General features: G+C 43.5%; 1 protein-coding gene across 15 annotated transcripts in view; it reads left to right on the top strand.

Moving 5' to 3' along the window:
- GRK3 (G protein-coupled receptor kinase 3) overlaps positions 1-25,839 on the top strand; it is a 129,670-nt gene that overhangs the window by 59,168 nt on the left and 44,663 nt on the right. For all 15 annotated transcript variants that reach the window (XM_070275120.1, XM_070275123.1, XM_070275125.1 and 12 more), the window contains 6 exon segments: positions 2,755-2,856; positions 4,591-4,665; positions 10,721-10,782; positions 15,805-15,856; positions 17,575-17,666; positions 21,913-22,012. In XM_070275120.1, coding sequence (XP_070131221.1) covers positions 2,755-2,856; positions 4,591-4,665; positions 10,721-10,782; positions 15,805-15,856; positions 17,575-17,666; positions 21,913-22,012 — 483 coding nt within the window.

Genomic DNA, 25,839 nt, shown 5'->3' with positions numbered 1-25,839 from the left:
AAGCAACTGGGAGGATTGTTTTACTCATTCTTGTGATAAAGAAGACTAGGGGAAGAGCCTGCTTGGCTGGGGTAGAGAGGATGTGCGAGTGTCAAATCGGTAGTTCAATATGTAGACTCTGGAGTGCCAGGGAGAAGTGAGTCCTAGAGATCCAGACTTAGTCACGGGATGTAATTGGTCATTGAAGCTGTGGGACTGAGCAGCTTTACCTTAGGAGAAAAAGGGGTGCCCCAGCATCGTGCTTGGAGGCACTTCAGTGTTTAGAAATACAGCCTGGGAGGAAGAACTACCGAGGGAGGCTGAGGAAGGGGTGCCGGTATGCACAGCTCCTGACGAGTGTAGACCGCAGAAGTCAGAGAAGAAAGCTTCAGAGAAGGTGGGAGTGGACGGCTGAGCTGAATGCTCATGGGAAGTCAGTGAAGCTAAGGACAAGAGACAGACCCTTGACTGGGCAAGGCAGAGGCCATTAGTGACTTCTCTAGAACATCTCACTGGAATGGTCATGGAGCAAACGGGAGGGGACAAAGTGGACACCGTGACAGTTATGGTCCCAAAGCACTTGCTCTTAGGGTTCCAGATATTTAGGCTCCATGTTCAGCCGTGAGTTTTGTAACCATCAAAGCAGAAAGCGACTGTATCATCAGTGAATGTTCATCATTGGTGACGATGCTTCTCTTCTGCTGAACGGGACACTTTCCACCTTGACCTCAGCCCTCTGACGGCTCAGGTTACCCAGACAACCTGACTGCCAGAAGTAGAGGTGGCATTTTCTATGTGGATGCTACAGTAAGGATGTCCTGTCGAGAGCAAATCGATAGTTGACTGCACGTTCTTTAATTAATGGTCTTACTCGTAATAGCAAGTGAATGTTGAATGACACCCATTGATACTTTAGGCTCTTACTTTGCCTGCCTTTTCTGTTGTTCAAGTTGGAGTTTATGAGCCCCAGGGCTCTTAATAAAGCCAGTATTGTGGTTCAGAGTATCCTTTGGCCGAGGAATGAGAATTTTCTGGAATTACTTTCATAGAGTTGGCGTTTGTTTAACTAGACGTCAACCTGCTTTATAGGCCCCCTGGAACATAGACTTACGTGTCGTTACACTTGTTTTCAAGGATGCTAATTCTGTGAAGGCTTTATTCCTTGAGTTTGTTCATATGTTTAGACAGAAGCACTTGCCTTTGGTTCACTAGCAGTCGGCCTGTTTTGTCCTAGCATTCTGACACAAACCTTTGGATCTGCCTAAAGCAAAACAACACAAGAAATCAACCAAGCCAGAGTCCTGTGTTCATTTCCTGACTCTCCTTCAGATTTTGGTGTCTGGCATCTGTTGCCTTGCGGCCGCCATCTTTGATCTGATGTGTGTTTGGACTCTTCAGACTTGTTCCCCTGAGTTGACTCAGGATGGTTAGGCCCAGGTCCTTTGGTTGTGCCAACAGTGTTGGATTGCTTCTGTGTGAAAAGAGTCCTTTCCTCTTGGATGGGGTATCGGCCTACTCCAGTCCTCCCGCCTTTGTCAGGTTTTATTGTCTGTTCCAAGGAGATTCTGTTCTAAGCCCCCAACTTGTAAGTTTCAGGCATCTCAGTGTGACACTGATGGTGTTTCAGGGCAATTAAGACGATCCCCGTAATTTCTCAGTGTCTGAACCAGCTAGCCTTCATAAAGGACCTCGGCATTTCACATCCCCCTCGCCCTGCCGACTGTGCTCTTTCTCTGTCAGAAATTCCTATAGGATTCACTGGTTTTGATTTCAAAACTGTCAACCCCACACTATAAAGTAAAAAGGTAACTTTGTTGTATTCAGTTCATACTCTCTCCCGTAGGAGTGGTTGGCCCCACCTTTTATCAGAGCAGAATAAAGAGCACACAGATATTATGAAAGTCAATGTAATAAATGGTTACCTGTGAGAAACAATTTTTTCCCCAAAATAAGTCATACGAAGTAGTCATTATATTGAAGATCTTTCCTGCAGTCTTCCAGCTGGCTCCATATTTCATTTGCGTTTCCATTCTCTTCTTGTCTTTTGGATTAAAAGTATTTCTGTAAATAAATGAAAACACTTCTCTGATCCTGGAGCTTCTGTTAGCGGGTGAGAGCGATTGGCGTTATTTCCACATAAGGCAGGTATTCCTAAGGCACGTTTAATTATTTGGCTCGCTAACTTAGCAAAATAATACCCTTTGAAGTAACCTTTCTGTTAATGCTTTTATATGCAGATGAGGTTCCAACCTGAAAAACCAATGCTTTTATCTGTGGGTTAATGTCTTTCCAATATATTAGTTGATTAAAAAATATCTCTGCAGGAATCCTCACCATATATTTTTCCCTCTTGTTCATTTTGTAACACTGTAGTTGAGTGAGAACGATCCCCATCATTACTTTTAGACCTGAAGTACAGCCAAATTTAAATTATTTTTTCTTTGGAAAGGAGAATTGGCATGGATGAGTGGTCCATGGCTGGTATATTGTAAGATAATTGTAACCATGGCAGTATTTGTTTCCTAATATTGTGTTTCTAAATTTAAATGACGAAGTTTATCTTAGGAAAATATCCATTTGTATCTTTCAAGTTGGATTTAAATGATTCCAACTGCGTTGTTGCGACATTAGAAGTAGTTGTTTCCTGTGGGATAGCCGGCTCGGTCATTTGCTTGATCTCATGTGGAAGTGGTTTCTGCCAAGACTAGTAATATCTTTTAATAAAGTGAGTTTCTGGGAAGACATTCCTAATGATGATAACTTTAAAAAATCTAGATAAAAGAGTACGAAAAGCTTGAGAATGAGGAAGATCGCCTTGGTAGAAGTCGACAGATTTATGACACCTACATCATGAAGGAGCTGCTGTCCTGTTCACATGTGAGTATCACTTTTTATTCTGTTACTTTATGTGGGTAAATATGGGACAGCCTTCAGTGTTTGCAGAATGAAAGCAAAACAGGAGGAGGTGTTTAAAAATTAAACAGTCTTCATCCAGGGTGACACCTCCTTTTTCTCCTTTGTCATTTGTTTCCTGTTAATGCAGATCCAGCATCTGTTGCTCCATGCACACTTCCAGAAGCAGATGCTTTCACTGCAAAAATTGATGAAATAGCTGATTCAGATCAATGGAATACAAGGCTAATCTCCAATCTAGACTTTCTGAAGGAAATTAAGCTTTATCATTTTTAACTTATCTATATGTTAACAATTAGGCTAATCAAATAGTGATAAATATGAATCTTAAATGGTTTATTTGAATCAATAAGGAGGGTTATACTTATTATGTTAATTTTGTTCATTAATAGTTAAATAATGGCTGAGATCATTTTTTTTTTCCCCCTTGTAAGTCAGATTTACACTCCAACTCGGCCGTTAGGATAAACTAGCTTCCTAGGAAATCATTCCACCAGGAGTGAGTGGGATAATTAATAATGAAAATTTCCCCTGTAATCTCTCTACATTAAGACTGTTTTCCAAAGGAGTCTGCTAATTGTCCTAGCCTGCTGTGTCCAATACGGTAGCCACTAGCCACATGTGGCTGTTTAAATTTAATTAAAATCAAATGGAATAAAAATTTAATTCCTGACTTCCTCATGAGCTACCTTTCAAGTGATCAATAACCACATGTGGCCAGTGGCTCCTGTATCAGACAACACAGACCCACAACATTTCCATCGGCGCACAAAGCTCGATTGGACGGCGCTGGTCAGGATAATGATGTATGTTAGTGCTTCTGTATTTATTGTGCTGTTTACAGTTCCTGCTGGCTTCTGAATAACTGTGGCTAAAGGTGATACCTCTTGTAGCATATGATGCTTGTTGTTCCCACCTACCTTGTCGTAGAAAGATTTCTGAGCTAGAGCTAGCCGTTGATGCTCTTTGCTTGCTCCCTTGCTGGAGAATGGCTGAACTTTGGAAAATGCCAGATAGTCACTGGGAAAGCCTCCGTTAACTTAGTTTTCGTGTAGCTCAGAAATTTAGAGGGTTTTCAGCAGTAGGATGTGCTTTTTAAGCTTTTCTCGTGCATTGTTGAAGAAGGCATAATTTGAAGTTTTAGGGGACAGTAGAGTTTGTAGTTCTTGTCAGTGTAGGTTCCATCCTTTTCGACCCGGTCCCCCTCAGCTGTGGACACAGCAAGACTTTCCTTAACCAGAGCCCTTTACCTCCCTGACTTAGCTTTGTCATCCTGGCATTTAATTCTTAAGTATATTTTCGTGCATTCATTTTATCTTATATAGTAGGAATTTTACATTTTTAGGACCCTGTTACCAGCTAATTGAGGGATGTATATATTTAATAAGGTGACGATAAGACTCTTTATACTTTTTCATCACCCTCATCTTGAACTCTTGTGGAATTAGACGTGTCCATCAGATGCCCTCAGGCTTCCCCACGTGGCCTCTGAGAGCTCTGGAAGCTCAGAGGAGCGAGCAGCTGTTTGGATGGCCCATGATATTCAGTAGACTTTTAAAGAATGTGTGTTAATGTAATTATCATAGGTTACTGTGTAGTCATGGTTGTGTTAAATGATCTGTTGTGATGTTGTATAACATACAGAGGTTTGTTCGTTTTCTATTTGTGGAAAAAATATTGTTTTTGATTTTTAAAAAGCCATTCTCAAGGCAAGCTGTAGAACACGTGCAAAGTCATCTATCCAAGAAGCAAGTGACATCAACTCTTTTTCAGGTAAGATAAAATTATTTCCAAATAAACATTTTAATTTGCTTGACCGTTGGGCTTGGTGACATTCTCCCTGCATGTGTGAATGTACTTGAGGAATTGATGTGTAAACCCGTGTTCTTATCTGGAGCGTTATCTGGAACAATTGAACTTTAATATTGTTTGTCTTCTCATTGAAATGTGCTCTTATGCCAACATCCTGCATAAGGACTTTCCTGAAAAAGGTCACAGAGCTTTCTAGTAACGTTATTTTCTATAAATTAGTCAAGACAAGACATTGGAGAAGAAAGCCTGGTGCCATTTGTCATTCCAGGCTCCTGTGATGAGCAGGGACAAGATTTATTTTGTAGAGAGAGGTGTCGCTCCCCATGGGGATTATCCCGCAGGTGAAATAGATTCCTTTTCAAGCATCCAGAGTGAAGGTTTTACGACCCTGGAGTCGTGATGAGCAATGGATTTGCCTTGGCTCCTCCTATCTTGAACGCAACACAGGCATCGAGAGCTAAACGACTAGATTTGGAAAGCTCAATCCACAGCGGGAGGGCCCACGTAGCTGCCGCCCTTCAGCTGTGATGGTTTCACCTCCTCGTGAAGCCTGTTCTGTCCTGTGTGTTTTCTGTAGAGGTGGCAGCGGCTTGCAAGGACATGGTCAGGTTTTCAAATGGATACTGTACCTTTTATGTCCCTTGGTTATAAGAAGTAGGAAGGAATGCCATAAGTAATGTGATGATTTTCATCAATGAAAAGAATTAATTTATCCTTTTCTTGGGTTGTTCAGTTCTTTACAGAGAAGTGAGTTGATTTCTGCTTTGGTGTCTCAGGATAGGATTTATTTATACAAAATGAATCTGATTATTCTATAAAGAAAATACTAATTTGGCTCTCAGAACATTTGGATATAGAACAAATTGAGTGTTACATGTCTGCCAAAATAATTACTATTAATTAATTAAAGTAATTAGGTAATTAGGACTTTTCCTAAAATGTGGGACCTGTCTGTGTAGTCTAGTTGGTTATGAGCTTGGGCTCTGAATCCGTTGACCTGGGTTAAATCCTGGGGCCACGGCCCAGAGACCCTGGGCGAGCTCCTGCCCTTTTCCTAACTTCACTTTTCTCTCTGTAAAGTGGAGATGACAGTGGGCTGTCTCTCCCTCCCTCCGAGGGATCCTCGAGGATTCTGTGAGGAAAGTACACGGTGTGTTGCTTTGCCCTGAGCCTGCCCATCACAATGCTCCATAAATGTTAGCTATTAGCACCTATTTTACATTCAAAAAGCGCAACGTGAATTTTTGCTTTTTGTTGCCTCCATGGTATTTTAGAGTCAGAATTTCAGTTTTCAACGGACTTTGACGTGGTTCGTAGACTGTCTTACTGTCAATCACATTTCACGTTGCTACATTACACCTCACAGTACGTGGATTTCACAACTCTGATTTGAACTTTTCCTGGAGCCTAAGTAACATTAAAAAAAAAAAACAACAAAACATTCCAGGTGAGACACGAAGACCACCAAGATTCAAGATTCGTGCCTTCAAGGAACGTTCATTTAGAAGCTTCTTCTTCAGTATATATTTTAAAAACACTTTCCTGATTTGTTCATAAAAAATTAAATGAAAATAGTATTTCGGTAAAATAGGTATAGAATGGGTGGTACTCTTATTAGGTGAAAGAAATAGTCATTATTAAGTTGATTAAATTAAGGAGTGAATTAGTGACATGTACCATCAGAACACAGTGACCCGGAATATAAATAGAAGTTACACCTTTGGATGCCCTGTTTACAGAGGTGCATTAGCCATAAAGTGCATTGAAGTTCTTTGAGTCGAAGTTTCTTTTTTCCCCAGCTTTATTGAAGTATAACTGACAAATATTGCGTATGATTTAAGATATGCAACGTGATGTTTCTGTTTTGTTTCTTAAAATACTTATTTATTGATTGAGGTATAATTGACCTACAACGTTATGTTAGTTTCCGGTGTATAACATAATGACTCAATGTTTGTATATATTGCGAAATGATCATCACAATAAGTCTAATTAACATCCAGCACCATATGTAGTTACAAAATTTTATTTCATATGATGAGAACTTTTAAGATCTACTTTCTTAGCAACTTTCAAATATGTGATACAGTATTATTAACTATAGTCACCATGTTGTACATTACATCCCTGTGACTCATTTATTTATAACTGGGAGTTTGTTCCTTTGACGCTCTTCGCTCATTTTATCCCCCTCTCCCGCCTCTAACAACTACCAATCTTTGCTCTGTATCTGTGAGCTTGTTTCTTTTTTTAGATTCCACGTATAAGTGAGGTCATAGGGTATTTGTCTTTCTCTGACTTATTTCACTCTGCATAATGCCCTCGAGATCCATCCATGTTGTGACTAATGGCAAGATTTCGTTTTTTTATGGCTGAATAATATTCCATTGTATATATATAAATCCCACATGTTCTTTATCCATTCATCCGTTGATGGACGCTTAGGTCATTTCCATATCTAGGCTATTGTGACTAATACTGCAATGGACGTGAGAGTTTAGATAGATTTTCAAGTGAGTGTTTTCACAATGTGATGTTTTGATAAATGTATACATTGTGAAATGGTTACCACAATCAAGCTAATTAACAGATCCATCAACTGACATGGTTACTTTTTTGTGTGTGTGGTAAGAATACGTAAGATCAACTCTCTTAGCAAACAGATTTCAAGTATACGATACAGTGTCTTGAACTGTATCACCATTCTGTACGCTGGATCCCCAGAACTTATTCATCCTGCTTAACTGGAAGTTTGGACCCTTTGACCAACATCTGCCCATTTCCCCCACGCCCCAGACCCTGCACCACCATTCTCTGCTTTTATGAGTTCGACTTTTTTTAGATTCCATATATAAGTACGATCATAAAGTATTTGTCTTTTTCTGTCTGGCTTATTTCACTTAGCATGATGTCCTCCAGATTCATTCATCCATGTTATCACAAATGGCAGGATTTCCTTCTTTTTAAAGGTTGAATAATATTTCATTATGTGTATGTAACGTGTATATATATATCTCCATCCATCCGTCCCGCGTGTTCTTTATCCACTCATCCATTGATGCACACTTGGCTATTGTGAATAATCCTGCGATGAATGTGAGAGTGGAGAGAGATGTCTCTTCTAGACACTGTTTATACCCAGAAGTAAGATTGCTGAATCATATGGCAGTTCTATTTTTAATTTTTTGAGGAACCTCCATACTGTGTTCCGTAACGGCTACCCCAGTTTACATTCCCACCACCAGTGCACAGAGGTTCCCTTTTCTCCACATCCTCGTCAACATTTGTTATTTCTTGTCTTTTTGATAAAAGGCACCCTTACAGTATGAGATGAGATCTCCTTGTGGTTTTGATTTGCATTTCCCTGATGATAAGTGGTGTTGAGCACTTTTCATGTACCTGTTGGCCCTCTGTATGTCTCCTTTGAAAAAATGTCTACTCAGGTCCTTTGCCCATTTTTTAACCAAGTGTTTGTTTTTTTGCTCTTCAGTTGAATTCCGTATACGTTTTGGATATTAACCCTTTATCAGATGTATGGTTTGTAAATATTTTCTCCCATTCCGTAGGTTGCCTTTTCACTCTGTTGATTGTTTCCTTTGCTGAGCAGAAGCTTTTGAGTTTGATGCAATCCCACTTGTCTGTTTTTGCTTCTGTTGCCTGAGGTTTTGGTGTCATATCCAAAAAATCATTGCCCAGACCAATGTCAAAGAGCTTTTTCCTCTATCTTTTCTTCTAATAGTTGTACAGTTTTGGGTCTTACGTTGAAGTCTTTAATTCATCTTGAGTTGATTTTTGCATATGGTGTGAGACAAGAGTCCTATTTCATTCTGCATGTGGGTGTCTAGTTTTCCTAACACCATTTATTGAAGAGACTGTCCTCTCCCCTTTGTATGTTCTTGGCACTCTTGTCAAAGATCAGTTGACCGTAGATGTGTGGATTTATTTCTAGACTCTGTTCTGTTCCATTGGTCTGTAATGTCTGCCTTTACGTCAGCACCATACTATTTTGATTACCATAGCTTTATAATATATTCTGATATCAGAAAGTGTGAGGCCTGAGTTGAAATTTCTTATCAAGGAGAAGAAGGTAGTGAAACAAAAATGCTCTGAAAGTAAATACAAAATGCTTTTTATTAAATTCTTTTGCTCGCAAAATTGACCTTAGAAATAAGTAACTGCATAGGCAACATTTGGCGACAAGGGTTGGGAGGGGTCCTGGCTTACATTTGGGTGCCCACAATGGGCCAGGCTCGGTGCTCAGCTCTCACCGTTCTTGATCTTTAATTCTCACAGTGGCCTTGCAAATTAGATGTGCTATCCTGTTTTACAGATCAGGGGCCTGGGAATCAGAGAGCTGAAGCAGTTTGCACATGTGCCCCTTTTGAACTCTGGCTTTTGCACCATTTACTTGGCATATCTTGTGGTTCTTTCTGGTGAAAAGTGGCAATATGGTGTATTATGTGCAGTCTTGAGAACTTCTAGTGACCTTTGTCTTTTATTTTATTAGCAGAACGTAGGGGATTTTTGATAAAATATGAAAGAAAAATTTCAATTGACAGAATAGTTTTTGTAAATAGAAAATTTGCAGTATACAAATTTAGCTTCTTCATAGAACTTTGAGCACTTGATCGGTTTTGTCTTTCGATGTCTTTTGGACCGCTTGAGACTTGTGGCCCTCAGCTTTCGCATCTAGAGGACTCAGCTAAGAGACGTTCTATGTCATCATGGAAACATAAGGTCTAAGAGCTGGAAAGAGCTTGAGAGAGAGGGTTCCGCTTCCCCTTTTACCAAGGAGGGAATCAGTTGGTTTGAGTGACCAGTCTCGGTGCCCTGCCCGGGACAGTGACAGTCCCGCAAGGTGGCGGAGGCTGGCTTGGCCCTGAGTCTCCTTTTTGCCACAGGAAGTGAGGCCCCACAGAGCTGTGGGTGTCTCACAGCCTGTGTTTGGTGACTGTGGCTTCTGCAGACTTCCTGGTCTTGTCACTTGGTTTGGATGCTCCCACGATCTGGTCCTTCTTTTTTGCAAAATTTCTGGATGATCTGTGAAGACACAGAAAACGTTAAATTTGCATCATTCAGTGAGTGTAGGGTCTCAAGACATTTTCTAAAAGTATCAGATTGACTCAAGGCTGAACCGTGACAGGTTGGTATTTGATGTTTTTATAGATTTAAAGTTCACGTGGAAAAGAGAAGTTTATGCAGTTTCTTGGGTAATGTGTAAAGCAGCGTGCAATGGAAGGAGCTTGTTCCCCCACGAGGGGAGAGCACTGCACGCGTGAGCCAGGAGCCCTTGCCCGCATCCCGGTTTAGCCATGAACTTGCTCAGAGACTCTGGAGAAGCGCTTGCCCGCCATGCGGCTGCCTCCTTATGTGAAAAATGAGGAGCGGAGTTAACTCTCCCCTCTGGTTACCTTTAGCTCTGTGATTCCAAGAAGCAGAAAATCAATAAAGAAAAATGTCACTAAAGAGTTTTAGTCTTTAAGACTCAGTATTAATGCTGATCATTTATAATAATCACAATCAATTGATTTTAGCTTACAGGATGTGCTACGTAACTTACAGGGCCAAGTACAAAATGAAAATGTGGGCCCCCCGTTCAGAAATGACTAAGAATTTCAAGATGACGTCAGCAGGGCACTAGACCAAGCCCTGGGCTATTCTGAGCACGAGCCCCATGGGATGCACAGGTCGCACGCCCGTGCAGCCAGCTCTGGTCATTTAAGAAGCGGGTATGACTTGCCAGGAGCTGTGCAAGTCTGTAAGGATGCAGCGGTGAGCAGGACAGACCTGCCTTTGCCTTCGTGGAACGTGCCATTAAGTGACGTAGATAACTATTACATAATTGTGATGATGAATCCGTTCGCGAAGCTGGACAAGGGCCAAGAAGGACAAGTGCAAGATGCAGTGGGAGCGCGTCCCTGGGAGTCCCACCTGGTCTGGGTCTCACCGATTTGTGTTTTCCACTTTAACACCTTCCTATTTATGCAGTGTGCAATTTCTTTTCTCTCCTTTCCAGCCATACATAGAAGAAATTTGTGACAGTCTTCGAGGCAACATTTTTCAAAAATTTATGGAAAGGTATGAAACTTCATGAATAGATATAAAATCTTTTTTCATCGAGATATTTGGCACGTTAGTATACTGTATGTGTATAAAATCTTGTGTTGCGTAGGTAAACTTCATTTTACCCGTTAGGCGCTGTCCTTCCAATGTGTGTTTCTTCGTTCAAGTGCTTAGTAACCATGTCCCGTGTACCAGGCTTTGTGTTCCTTTGTTTCCTCAACAGCTTACGTTATTGTTTAGAATTTTAGAGCTTAACTTCTTTTTTGACCTTTAGTTCTTTAGCTTCAAAATGCTCTAAAATTTAAATAGACTAGGGCACCTTATACTAACAGTAGCTCATTGGAACACCTTTGCTAATCCAAGCACACGACTCTATAATGTATTTAATTCACTTGTTTGCACTTTGAAATCACATGCCCCCAGAGTAGGACAGCCCTGCGCTTGATTCTTTATGTCATAGAACTTAAGGATATGGGCAAGTGTCTGTGGTCACATATATGTTATTAATATACCTAATAAATATGTCTTGGGGCCAGCCCAGTGGTGTAGTGGTTAAGTTCACATGCTCCACTTTGGTGGCCTGGGGGTTCACTTGTTGGGATGCTGGGCGTGGGCCTACACACTACTTGGCAAGCCATGCTGTGGTAGGCATCCCACATATAAAGTAGAGGAAGATGGGCACGATGTTAGCTCAGGGCCAGTCTTCCTCAGCAAAAAGAGGAGGATTGGCAGTAGTTAGCTCAGGGTTAATCTTCATCAAAAAAAATAAATCACTAAGTGCCTTTGGGTTATTCAAACTATAGAGCATGTTTGTGACAGAAAATTCTGGAAATTATCGATGATGCCTATAAACGGGTCCAGCTCACATCCTCTGCAGGCACCTCCCCGTCCATTCTTCAGTCCCCTGTTTCTCTGTGATAATGCCCTCTCGGAATGGGACGTTCTAAAATTGCATCTGCATTCACACCGACTGGACTTTTCGCCATCAACTCGGCTAATTTCTAGACAATGGACTTGCTGACTGTCTCCTCGCCGGAGCAGCCTGCAGCTGTTCAGTAATTGCCCTTTACGAACAAACGCTGCTTCACTGCAATTTTTTTCCTCCACTTATTTGCAGAACTAAAGTAATTTAAAAAAAAAAAAGTTGTGTTGTGATTCTAACTAGAGTTCAAGAGAGAATTTTGTCCTCGAGTAGAGTCACTAATATTCATACAGATGATTCCACTTTTCTGAGTAAGAGCGGAAACTTTGCCAAAAAGCAGCGGAATCAAACCGAGGGGATGGGTTGCTGGCTCAGGGCCGACTCCGTCGCTCTTGGTTCTAAAACCTGGCCTTTCCCAACTCGGGTCAGCCTAGCTTGTATATGATTCTTGAGAGAGACGGGAGAAATGGGGATGGGAATTAAAATTGGGGGAACGCTCTCCAACTCTTTGCTGTGTGTTTTGCTCACCACCAGGCAAACCTGCGTTCACACTGAATCAGCCATTCGCTGTTACTGTCACAGGAAACGCCAGGGAAGCTGGCTGCACGCACACTGGATTTCCTGCGACAATTACCGCTTTATGTCAATGAATTATTTTTAAAGTCAACTTGTTCATTTTTATCCCCCTTTGGGTTCTTTTTGTGTTAATACATTCTCAAATTAGAATGAAAAAAAATCCATTATCCAAGAATTTCGAGTCCCAGCTTTGAAAAACACACGCACCCCATAAATAGGAACTCGCAGCCTCCACCCTCGCCTGGGCCACTGCCCTGCTGTCTGCTCATGAAGCGGCAGCTGCCCGCCGCGCAGGGGCTCGTCTCTCCCCTCTCCTGAGCCGAGCAGGGGACCAGTTGCAGCACGGCTGGATCGGGAGGGGAAGCTTTCCGTCTTCTGGATGAGCCTGTGGTCCTCCGTCAGGGAGTGAACTTCAGCTGCTTAACAGTCTGGAGCCGGAGGCAGGGCTCAGAGTTAAAAACGCTTATCCACCCCACCCTCACTGCACCCCAGTCCTTTCTGCATCTTCCCAAGTCGTGTGCAAGGGCTCTGGCTGGCTGAGCCCTTTGTTGCCAAGGCTCTGTTCTCTTCTCAGCCGCTGGTCCTCTTCTTTTAAGAAGTGCCCATTCCGGTGACTAGGTGCTGACTAGGCATGGGGCTTGAGGAAGCCCCATGGACGCGTGACTGAGCCTGGACACCCGGGGACCATCTGTACTTGCTAGAGGAGAACTTGTTACAGTAAACCCACACTGAAGGGGCAAAATATCTGTGTGAGGATGTTCTTTTTTTTGGTAGGGGGTGTCTTCCTGGAGCAGGGTGTGGGTTGAGAGTTGGTTCTCCTTGACTCTTCTCTTGGCCAACAGGGCCCTTCTCTTTCCCCGGTTGTTAGCCCTCCACAGCTAGTTCGAAAGTTTATAAAAGGTGCCAGATCACCACCCACTGTCTCCAGCTCTGAACCCCTGCATCCGTGAGAAAAGAGAGCATGGGTTAGTCCAACAAGCAAGTGAATTTCAAAGTATTGTTACCGCCCAAGCGGGGTCGTCTGCCCTCCGCAAGAGGCGCCAGTGGACAAGAGGCAAAGTGGTGGGAGAGAAAGGGTTTTTATTACAGCTTGCTAGCAAGAGGGAAGGTGGCTGACTAATGTCTGAAAGCACTTTCTTAAGAGGGGCACAGAATCTTGAAGCAGTTATATAGGCCAATGGGTTGTCAGGGAGGGCATTAGGAAGGCTAGCCCCCCTGGTGTGTCAGACTGGGAGTTGCCACATCAGAGCTTTCCGTTGTCATGGGTATCAGCGTGGAATCTCTGTCCAGAGGCCATCGCATTTCTAGGGAACTCAGAACAAAGTTACCATCTTATCGCAGCTGGGAGGGGCTGTAAAATGGACAGAGCCTGCCCATCCTCCACCCTGGAGACAGGCCCTGAATTATCCAGGCAAACTAAAGCAAAGGTTCAAAGGGGCTGGTGAGTCAGGGTTTTTCATAGTCCAACATGACTTTCTCCTATAAGATGGCTTCCCTTATGCTAACTTTTGACGGTGCCTGTATCAGTTAACTCGGCTGTGCTAACAGTGACCGTCATGGATTCACAAACGCTGAGTACACCCCAATGTGGTTGTGTCTTGTGCACTCACCCTGCTTTAAAAGCTGTTTGAGGGGCCGGCCCCGTGGCCGAGTGGTTAAGTTCGTGCACTCTGCTTTGCCGGCCCAGGGTTTCTCCAGTTCAGATCCTGGGCACAGACATGGCGCCGCTCATCGGGCCATGCTGAGGCAGCGTGCCACATAGAAGAACTAGAAAGACCACAACTAGGATGTACAACTATGTACTGGGGGGGCTTTGGGGAGAAGAAGAAGAAAAGAAATGGTTGGCCATCGATGTTAGCTCAGGGCCAATCTTTTTTTAAAACAACAAACTGTTTGAAACAACTCTCAGAAACTCTCAAAATATAGTTTAATTTTACCAACCTCATGGAAGTGTCAGGAGGATCGAGGACGTGCTTTCTAAAAGTCCTTTTAGATTCACTGAGAAAAGACGCTATGTAATTACAAAGAATTCTTCTGCTTTTGATTTTCGATTTAATTATTAGCCTCAGATATATTTTTGAAAGATGTTTAGAAGGCATGTTAAATGAAACCTCCAGGGAATTGGGTATGTGGATGTCCTGGGCATTCTCTTATAGTGCTGATAACACCACTAAGTTGCATTTCATTAAAATTCCTTCCCTCCCTTCTTGCCTTCCTTCCTCTCTCCCTCCTTTTCTTCTTTCTTCTTCTTTCATTCATTCATTCATTCATTCTAAGAACCCTGAATACTCTATCTATATGGCCAACCATCACAAAAATTGTTCCTTGCTTTTTTTGAGGAAGATTAGCCCTGAGCTAACACCTGCCGCCAATCCTCCTCTTTTTGCTGAGGAAGACTGGCCCTGAACTAACATCCATGCCCATCTTCCTCTACTTTATATATGGGACGCCTACCATAGAATGGCTTGCCAAGCGGTGCCATGTCCGCACCTGGGATCCGAACCAACGAACCCTGGGCTGCCGAAGCAGAATGTGCGCACTTAACCACTGTACCACCAGGCTGGCCCCTGAATGTTCCTTGCTTTTACGGAGTATTCAATCTAGAAAACATTTCTTTTGAAAATTTTAAAAACAAACACCGTATAAATATGGTGCTCATTAATAAGAAAAGTAATCAAAATAGCATCTTTATTAAACAGAGATGGTATAGATACTTTTCTTACTTCATGGATGAAAAGTCACTCATCCAGCAGTTGAGTGGGTTGCAGGAGCACGTCTGTGCCGTGTGACTTCCTGCTCTTCCGGTTCTGGTCTCAGGGCTGCTCCCTACGCTGTGTGTATTTTGGAGAGGCAGCACTTGGTCTGGGTTCGGTCAGGCTCCACCATTCTCTCACTGTGTGACCTTGAGCACGCCTCGGTCTTCTCAGCTGTAAAGGGGGGTCATCCCCGTGTCCGGTCATCGAGTCGATGGTGGGAGTCATGAGCAGAGCCTGGCACATGCGAGGTACCATCTGAGTGCTCACTACTCTTATAATTATTTATAAACATGGGTTTTTGTCATTTAGAGCTACGCTGTCCGGTGTGGTAGCCACTAGCCACATGTGGCTGCTGAGAATTTGAAATATGCGTAGTCTGACTTAAGATGGACTATAAGTGCAGGATACACACTGAGTTTCAAAGATGTCATATAAAAACAAGGATATAGACTATCTCACTAATAATTTTATCGATTACTGTTTGAAATGATAATTTTTTGGTATGTTGGGTTGCATAAAATACATTATCAAAGTTAAATGACCTGGGTGGCTCATGTTATCCTTCTCTGGGACACCGCTGGTGTGATAAAGATGTCACCATAGCAAAATGGCAATTAAAAGAGAAAGCTCAGGCCTTTGAGTTTATGAAAAAATGTTTAAGAAAACTTGCTCTGTTTGAGAAGCAACAAAATGGTACAATTCTAGTTTATCTGGTAACGTTGTTCTTTAAATCCAGTTAATTTGATATTTAACTTTTTGGTAATTATTTATATTCTCTTTTAGTGACAAGTTCACTAGATTTTGTCAGTGGAAAAACGTAGAATTAAATATCCATGTGAGTATCATCTTTTTCTTTGTTTTTTTTTTTTAAGTAAAAACTTCCTCTGGCTTAACTTCGTGAGAAAGTATTTCGTTCTGGAACAAACTCCCATGGGCAATACACTGCCAGATGTCGTTCTTACAGCTTTATGTAGGAACAATTCATCCTCCCGTACCCTATTGTAAACGTTGGCGTTTGTATTCTCTTTTATTCATATTCATATACAAGAATGTGTTTATTTATTTAAGAAAGGCTATTTTAAGCAGTCATTGACCCTTTAACGGAAATAGTAGTAAATATGCAAGTCTACAGAAAGTAATTCCCGTATGCTCTTTTCTTTCGCCATCCTGCTAACGTCCCTTTTCGTTTTCTTCTTATTAAATGTAGTCACATAATAAAAATGATGACGTCTTCTCCTAAATCCAAGTTTCATCTTCTTTTTTTGTTGTTTTGAGAATGTTCAAAGCAACCGTCAAACGCAGGCTGCTTTCTCACGTGTGTTTTCTTAGCGTTTCCTCTTCTTTTAGCTTTTCCTCTCTGTAATTCCAGGCCATCACCTACGTCACTGTCAGGACGCACTTTTCATTGTATGGCCTCTCTTCCCTTCTTCATGTTCTCCCTTCACAAAGGTTTGCAATTGGGAAAAAGAAATAATCAACTGGAGTTTTTTTTTTTTTTTTTTGAGGTTTTTACTTGAATGGTACTGTTGGAAGAAGAGGTTTTCTTTCTTTCTTTTTTTTCACCTTTCCTCTTCTATCACATTTCCTGGCAGGATTTAGAAGCAAGAGGCAGTGACACATTTTTTAAAAATCCCTTATGTCTGCTGTGGATTTTTGTTATGCTTATGCCCCTTCACACCTGGTGTCCTCATGTCTCCGTGTCCTCTGAGCATCAAACATGAAGTTTTTGGGTGAAACGCTCCACCTGGGCCGCGGCCGTGATGTTTGAAGGGTTGTTGGGGAACCCTTCAAGAATCTGACCCTTAACTTGCCAGGATACGTAAACGAGGAGGCATTTGCTGTTGTCCGACGGCCTCTTACCATGAACGTAGGACGCGCTGTCTCCTCTGTTCCGTCAAGTGCTATTAAAACCGCTTATGGAGCAGGACATAACTGAGAGGCTACTGACAAAAGGAAAACGCTTATGAATAAAGCCTCTGTATGTACTTTGCTCGCACTTAGTCTTGTTCATGCTCACATGCCCAGCACGAGTCCTCTCTGTTCACTGATGTTATCGATAAAAAATTCACGTGGCCAGCATCCGTTGCGTTCACTCATCGTATGGCCCACTGTTATGAAAACACAGAAGCCCTTGACGTACACTTGTCTTCGACCGTGACGGTTCCTGGAATTGCTGGACCCTTCCCAGACTTTTGGCTTCAGGCTAGCTAAGGTCGCTTTTCATTTTGACTAGAAATTTCACCCTCACTTATCTTCAAGGTATGTGTCTTGTCATCTAAGATTTATGAGACTGAAAAAACAGTCACACTTGACTCCCACTCTGTCATCTTCCCACTTGCCTCTGTTTTGTGCATTTTGAGAGTGGAGCAGAAGAAGGTTCTAGAAAGTCTTGCTGCCTTGTGCGTCTCATCTCTCAGTTCGAGGAATCACTCTTGGAAGGGGCAGATCCCTACGTCAGAATTGCCATTTTAACAACTATGTATGTTTTGCATGAAAACAACCGCCTAATATTTATTCAGTTTTACGTTTCTGTTTTGTATTTCCACTTCGCAGTTGACCATGAATGATTTCAGCGTCCATAGGATCATCGGACGAGGAGGATTTGGTGAAGTGTATGGCTGCAGGAAAGCAGACACTGGAAAAATGTAAGCTTTTATGCTCATATATTTTGCTGGGAATACTGGAATTTTACGCTTGTGTCCAAAGAAAATGCCTACATAAGTATATGGAATCCCACGATCTGGCTTCTGTAATTTACCCCAGAAGAAAATAGACTCTATTTTGTTAAGCATAGTAAATGAGAAAAGTAAGCTGAGACCTCTGCCTCTTAGGGCCAAATGGGGAGTCACCCGGTAACCAGGTATCACGAGCACACAGTGGTTCAGGCCATGGGCGGAGCCAGGCACCCAGAGGTGACCAGGAAGGGGTCTCTGGGTCATAAGGCAAAGAATTCTCTGCTTTATGGAAGAGAGACATTCTCTTCTAAATAATGACCCACTTCTGATTAACGTATGCGGTTTTGGGTGATGTAACATTCCAGGAGACGTCGGTCCCATCGATGAGTAGCTCGGGTGGGTGCCGGTGGGCAGGACGCCCTGCTGCGAGGATCATGATCATGGGGCTCTGTCACTCTACTCTGTCGTTTGTCTTATGGGAAGTTGGTACGAGGCAATGAAGTGCCGTGAGCCAGATGTGAGGTCTCCTGGAAGATGAGTGATGGAGTTCTTAAGTGAGGGAGGAAAATTTTTTTTAATATAGAAGCAGTTTAAGTGAACATATTTTTGAAAGCAAAAGAGAATAGAACAGAACTACAAGTTTAACCAGGCAACAGCCGTGTTAGGACAATGGCAAGGTGGATAGTCTGTGAAGCTTCGTTTATAGATCGTTGAGTCAGCGTAAGGAGTGACGGAGGTCCCTGAACTCAGCGCCCAACTCCCCCTGCTGCCCCAGTGTCACCCACAGGCTGTCACTCAGCCTCGGCTTGGCTCCCTCCCGGGAGTGGGCAATGACGGCCTTGCCTTTCCATTTTCAGATGGCTCCCACAGCTGGCATGCTTTTTATTATTTGGGGGCTGAAATTTACCTTCGCTAATTTCTGCCCATTGCTGCCTTCCTGCTTGGGGACCCCATGGAGGGCGAACCCGATGCCTGGCCCCCAGGTGTCTGCAGTCTGGTGTCGTGCAGAGACAGGAAAACCTGGTGACCCAGAGTGGCGGGCCTGGCGCCATCCGGCTAGGTCGGAGGCAGCTTCCACGCTCTCTGGCTTGAGTTTGAGCCCCCTCGGAGCCTCTGTATCCTAGCCTATAAACTACGAATAATTAAAACACCTACTTTGTAGAAATAATACCCCCTAAAGCATTCAGAACGCTGCCTATCCCACAGTATTAGCAAACAGTCGCTTCTGGAAACATTCATCCCTGTTCTTTACTTGCACAGTAGACTTTCTGATCCTAAATGACACGTTTTACCCATCACTTGTTACACTTCATTGAATTTGTTTATGTTTTACTCCACGTTGCCGCTTGTCAAGGTGTTTATGATGTCTAATCTGACACATGCTGTGGTAGAGGCGAATAATATCAAGTCGTCTCTTCAAATAGCGACTGTTAGTTCGCTTAACTCTCAAAAACAGCCAGCGTTTGGTAAATAGTCTTTTATTTCATAGATTAAGGGTAGACACTTAGCAGCACTCAGCTAGAAAGTGGCCAAGCCCCACTCCTGTGAGTCCCTGAGTGTGTCCCCCCGAGTCTCCAGGCTCCTGGTTCCCTGCGCGCTGGCCCTGAGCCCCTCAGGGACCCGACGGCCACCTGCTCTGGGGAGCCTGGTCCAGGCATCGTGCTTTCTCAGGGCTCAGGGCCTGGGTGAGCCGTATGCGCTGGGCTGCGGCTTAAAGGTTTTATTAAACCCCATCCTGGTGGAGGGTGGTGACAGAAGCAGTATGAAGCATTTTGAAAATTCTGTATCATAAAAAGTAAATACTTAAAAAACCCGTCACTCCCCGTGTTCTCCATATTTGATCCCATAATTGAGCAAATCAATGACTCGTCAACGAATATTTTATAAAGAACTCCTGGAGGAGTGGATGAAAACATCAAATTTGAACATCTGTCTCTGTTTTACTGTAAGTCAGGACATTCTGAGTTATGAGCAGTTAGAAATAAGTGGATGTTCTGTGTTCTACCTCAGCCGGACAGCTGTCTTTGTGGTATCCCGGGGCCTGAAGAAGTAGTCCGTCAGTGGGAATTTATACGCAGAATTTTACACATGCACAGAATTTTCAAGGCCCTGCAACCCTTGTAAAAATCTTCCTTTCAGCTTTCTGTTGTCCTGTGGAACAGCCTGCTCTCTTTAACCTGTGATTACGGAGCATGCCAAAATAACGTCTGTATTTCCTTCATATTAATTTGTCCCAAGTTTTCAAAATTTCTTAAGTTGCCAACTGTTTCTTAGCAACTAACTTTAATATAAAAATTTATTGATTCTTTTTATTATTTGAAATACAAGTATCAAGATTAAAAACAAACCCATTAAATAGCATTTTAGAACATGCTCTTTTGAACACGTTTTTCCCTTCCCCTTTTATTGATCGCCGATGTTTTAGAGTCTCACGCTCTGCAGTCTTATAAAATCTTTCTTTTTTTTTTTTGAGGAAGATTAGCCCTGAGTTAACTACTGCCAATCCTCCTCTTTTTGCTGAGGAAGACTGACCCTGAGCTAACATCCATGCCCATCTTCCTCTACTTTATATGTGGGACGCCTACCACAGCATGGCTTTTGCCAAGCAGTGCCATGCCCACACCCAGGATCCAAACTGGCGAACCCTGGGCCGCTGAGAAGCGGAACGTGCGCACTTAACCGCTGTGCCACCGGGCTGGCCCCATGCAGCCTTATAAAATCTTGACCACTGGGGCTGGCCCCATGGCCGAGTGGTTAAGTTCGTGCGCTCCGCTGCAGGCGGCCCAGTGTTTTGTTGGTTCGAATCCTGGGCACGGACATGGCACTGCTCATCAGACCACGCTGAGCCAGCGTCCCACATGCCACAACTAGAAGGACCCACAACAAAGAATATACAACTATGTGCTGGGGGGCTTTGGGAAGAAAAAGGAAAAAATAAAATCTTTAAAAAAAAAAAATCTTGACCACGCCAAGTTCACGGTTCCTAAATGCTGAATATTATACCTACACCCCCCCAACACACACACAGAGTGGTACGAGCAGTACCTAAAAAATGTATTCCGCTGAATTTATTTACATTCGTCTTTATGCTTTTATTTAACTGGAACTTCCATTCATGTATGATAGAAATATCTTAATTACTGCTTGATTTTTTAAAAAAAATAAGCTTTTTATTTTAGAATAGTTTTAGGTTTACAGAAAAGGTCCAGAGAGCACAGGGAGTCCCACATGCCCCACGCCCAGGATCCTCACCCTGCATTCGTCACAGCGAATGAAGCAGTGTTGAGACATTATCATTAACAAAGGCTCTCCTTACTCAGATTTCTGTGTTTTCTACCCAAAGTCTTCTGTTCCAGGATCCCACGTTACGTTTAGTCATCAGGTCTCCTTGGCTCCTGTAGATGGTGACAGTTTTTCAGACTTGTCTTTGGTGGCCATGATGGCCCTCAGGGGTTCTGGTCCGGTGTGTTGTAGAAGGTTTGTGCTTGAGTTTGTCTGATGCTTTGCTCATAGTTACACTGGGGTTACGGTCTTTAGGAAGGAAGACCCCAGAGGTAAAGTGCCCTTCTCATCACATCACATCAAGGGTACATGTTATTAACATGCCTGTCGAGGTTGACCTTGACCTTGACCGCTTGGCTGAGGTCGTGCTTGTCAGGCTTCTCCGGCTACTGTCCCGGCTCCTCCGTACTCTGCTCTTTGGACGGAAGTCACTGTGTGCAGCCCACACCAAGGAGTGGGTGATGCTCTGCTTCCTGGAGGGGGGAGTTGATTGTTTTCTTTTTTTTTTTTACTTTTTTTTCTTTTGAGGAAGATTAGCCCTGAGCTAACATCTGCTGCCAATCCTCCTCTTTGTGCTGAGGAAGACTGGCCCTGAGCTAACATCCATACCCATCTTCCTCTACTTTATATGTGGGACGCCTGCCACAGCATGGCTTGCCAAGCGGTGCCATGTCTGCACCCGGGGTCTGAACCGGCGAACCCTGGACCACCAAAGCAGAATGTGCGAACTTAACCACTGCGGCCCCTGATTTTTTTCTTAATACATGCGAAGTAAAAAAAAAAAAAAAAGTTTTTTGCATGGCACTTGGGTGCCATTTTGCTTTTTTAAAATGCTGTCCAATCTTGAGAAATTTTCTCCAGTATGATGTGTATTACTTAAATCAGCATAGATATATTTTTGGTGTGGATTTTTCAATAATATGTATGTTTCTAGGTATGCTATGAAATGCTTAGATAAGAAGAGGATCAAGATGAAACAAGGAGAAACATTAGCCTTAAATGAAAGGATTATGTTGTCTCTCGTGAGTACAGGAGTAAGTATTCAGTTTTGAGCATTGCTTTTCTTTTCTGTATTTATTTGTTTTAGAACAATTTATTAAAAATGCAGGCTTTTTTTTTTTCTGGCGACTTATGGGGCTAACCAATTCTTGGGTAGGTTAGAATGGATAGAATGCAGGCAGCAGCATCTCTAAGTTAATATGAGAAGTGTATAATTCAGATATTATCTCTGTTTCATTTGGGAGTTAGACATCGTTACGCACGCCCACGACTTCTCCCTTTACTGCCTGTTTATGCCTGCCTTCTTTGCAAGTGTGGTTGCAGAGATGGCAGGAAATAATCACAGCAACAAGAAAAGAATCACTTGAGTATAATTAAGAATCGGCTGTTATCGACCGAGAAGGAAACCCAGAGAAGAAAAAGGAAGAGAAAAGTGGCTGTTGTCATTCATAAATGGAGAGGAAGCGACGTGGGCCAGTCAAATCTGAGTTGTCCCTTTGGGGTTGCCCCCAGTCTGTGTGTCCTTTGAAGGTGATTTTATCTTCTCAGCACTTGGCCGCTGTGACCTGCGGTGGACTTTGGCCCTGTCCGTTTCTAGCAGTGTTTCTACCTGTTGGACGTTTTGTTTGCGTGTCCAGCTCTCATTTTTAGCTCAGCACACGTGTAAACATTGACTTTGTGTCTTCTTTACTTGACAAACAGCTTCCCATTCTGATGTCTTTTTCTGTTAATGGTGTTCCCCAGGACCCAAAGCTTGGCTCTGATTTATTTGTACCGTCGCCAGTGTACACATAAGGACACATCCAGGAAAACCCAGTGTCCCAGAGACCTGGGCACGCCTGTGTGCACCCGCAGGTTGTTTCCATCCAGTGTTCCGAGGAGGCTGGGGAGTTGGGATCTAGAAAGAAAGGCGTGAAGTGAACATGGAGTGGCCAGTCGCATGCTGTGTAGCTCACATGAGAGTTTTCTGTTAAACACTGAGCCAGGAGGGTTTGTACATGGTGAGACGCGGGGGGCCCTCTGCGTATCCTGGCTGGGTGCTAAATAAGGTCATCTTCACCCAAAGGATTTGAACAAATCAAATTTTCATGGTGAATCCAAGAACCCCTTTCCTCTAGTAAGCGAGGAACCTGAGACCCAGGAGGCTCGTTTCCTTGCCCAGCGTCTCTGGACTCCTGGCACCCCACTGTTCCTCTCCCGTTATCATTTTATGGGCTCCGTGTTTTTATCGCGTCGATTTAGTGTATTGTAGTTTATATTATTCTGGTGTTAGTTTTAAGTGGTTCTGGAAAGGCTATCTGCTGTGGAAGCAAAAGAATATCATAATTTAGCTCAACAATAACAAATGAAAATGCCATCGCTATAAATAATTTCTAATATGTGCGTCTGCCTCCCAACCTGTGGACGTGAAGCATTTCAAATAAGAGTTGTCCTGTGTGTGTGTGACCAAGGTTTTAGCTGGCTGCAATGGCAACTGAGCAGCCTGCTCCTTGTGTTGGACTCGGTGTGAATGGCAGTGGCTTCTCGTTTCCATTGGCAACGTCTTCGTCTTAAATTTCAGATGTGGATGTGTGCATACTGCATATTGTAAGTGGTTATTAAGATATTAATTTTTAATGAGTTATCTCAAAACCCTAGTCTTTCTTCTCGAGAAAGCCTATGGAAAAAAATGTTGGGTTTTGGGAAAGTATACGTACAATTTTCATGTAGCATTTTTTTGTTGTATTCAAGTGAGGGAGAATGTGGTCGAGTAGTTGTATAGATTCTCACTGGTTTGCCCCTAAGGGAATGAAGACAAAGAAAAAATTGGGGTTATATTGGCCTACTGGTTGGAACTAATTCTAAAGAATTGTTTATATTTTTTATTCAAACGCCAAAACTATTTAGTATTTTGTCACTTCTAAATACATAATTTAAGCAAAAGAGTTGTAGGAAAGTTATTTGGAGATTGTTTTGCTAATCAAAGGCCACTGTTTCGAGGTTTTTGGTGATCTTGAGTCTAAAATTGCCGCATTTGGTTAGACGGTTGGTCAGCCCGTGTCAACACGCTCTCCTGGGGGATGGCACGAGCCTGGACTGCAGCCGCTCGTCGCAGCTGTCTTTTTACTGGAAGGTCTGTTTTTCTGTCAATCTCAAATTGAGCATTCCGACCCCTCCTCCCCCAGAGACAGCAGGAACTACTGCCCCCCTCTTACTCTGTAATTCTTGGCTAGAAAAAAGGGCATCTGCGTGTTTGAGAACCAGGTAGAGAATGTCCATAGCTGGAAGGGCAGGCAGCACGTTCCTGAAATAAGTCACTTCCTGTTCATCAGAGGTGACTCGCTTGGTCCTTGAGCTGTATTTGAGGGTCTGGGTGGTGCCAGGCGCTCTGCCACGAGGTGGGGGCTCCCAGAGCTCGACTTCGGCCCTTGCTGTTCTAGAGCCGCCTAGAAAGCGAGAAGGTGGTAGTATGCAGATAAGCTCAGAAATGTGTGCATAACTGGAACACGTGGCTGGGGCTGTGAGGGACAGGTACCCCCAGCTCGGAAGGTGTTTAACCGGGTGGAGACGGCGTCGAGGGTGCTGCTCTGAAGTCAGAGGAGTGTTTGAGGACCTCACGGGAGGCAGCGTAGCTGGACCTGAAGGGATGGGGCGAGTAGCACGAGATGAAGACGGAGTCCAGAGCAGACCGTGAAGAGCCTTCTAGGCCTGTATTGAGGATTGTTAAGAATCTTAGAGCCATTGGAAGCAAAGAGTGTTGAAGAGGAAGACAGCACGATGAGTGTGAAAAGACTCCTTGCACCGCGGTGTGGGGAAATTTTCTGCAGGAGCGGCTTCATCGTCCATTTTATCACAGTTTTCTACAGAGTTCCTGCAGAATGCAAGCTGTTTTGCTCCCTGCCGGTAGGAAATCAAAGAAGAGGGCTCCTGGCTGAGGGTTTGCCTCTGAAAATCTGCCAGTTCTTGGTGACCTTTAATTTTTAACGAAGGCAGAGCGTCTTCACCAGCATTATCTTGGGAACTGTATCAACCCCGGCATTACATTGCTGCCCCTTTTTCCACGTTGGTCGCCATCCAGTCCTTTGCGACTCGGACCCCACAGGAGACCCAGGAGAGTGTCTGCTCAGCGCCTGAGCCATGCAGATTGCAGTCCTTGGGTTCTGTAGAAGGAACTGAATCCTAGCCCTCTAACCGAGCTTTTATTTTCTGTCGCCATGGAAACCTGGCCTTCATAAGTAGCCTCGCATCAGAGAACCCTGGAGAGGCCAGGGGACCTGGGGGTTGACTCTTGGCTGGCTGCCACATTTCTTTGTGACCTCAACCAAGTCATTTCCCTTTTGGGGGGCTTAGTTTCCTTGTCTTTAAGAAGTCCAACCAAGTGATTTTTTTTTTTTTTTTGGTGAGACCCCTTCTTGCTCAGGTGGCCTATGATTCCCAATTTACAATTCACGTCCCATCCAGTAACATCATGTCTTAAGAATACTTGACTCTTTTGCCATTCTCTCAGGGCTGTTGTTAGAAGGATTGTATACCATCGTGTGTGGAAATCCCCCTTGGCGGGGTCTGCTTGTCCCCGTGGAGATGTGAGTGTGGTGCCCTCTCAAGCTGGGAAAGACCCCGGCTGTGCTAAGTTCTGGGTCCACCCGCTTCTCTCTAGGTCAGTTTGCTATCAGATCAGGAACCAGATTTGTGGGGAACCCCATTCAGGAAGGAGCAGAATGAGCGCCTGCAGCGGGCTTTTAGAAACTTCTGGTGAAACAGGTGGGTTCCCAGTGGGGTGGTGCCCAGGAAGGCCACAGGGCTTTTAAAAGAAAAGGGATAGCACCCTTGTTTCACTTATTTTCAAGCAAAATAAATCTTGAAATCAGTAAAAATGAACACC

This window comes from Equus caballus, chromosome 8, assembly GCF_041296265.1.
Source record: "Equus caballus isolate H_3958 breed thoroughbred chromosome 8, TB-T2T, whole genome shotgun sequence".
Lineage (NCBI taxonomy): Eukaryota > Metazoa > Chordata > Mammalia > Perissodactyla > Equidae > Equus > Equus caballus.
This window is presented reverse-complemented; position numbering and strand designations above follow the sequence as displayed.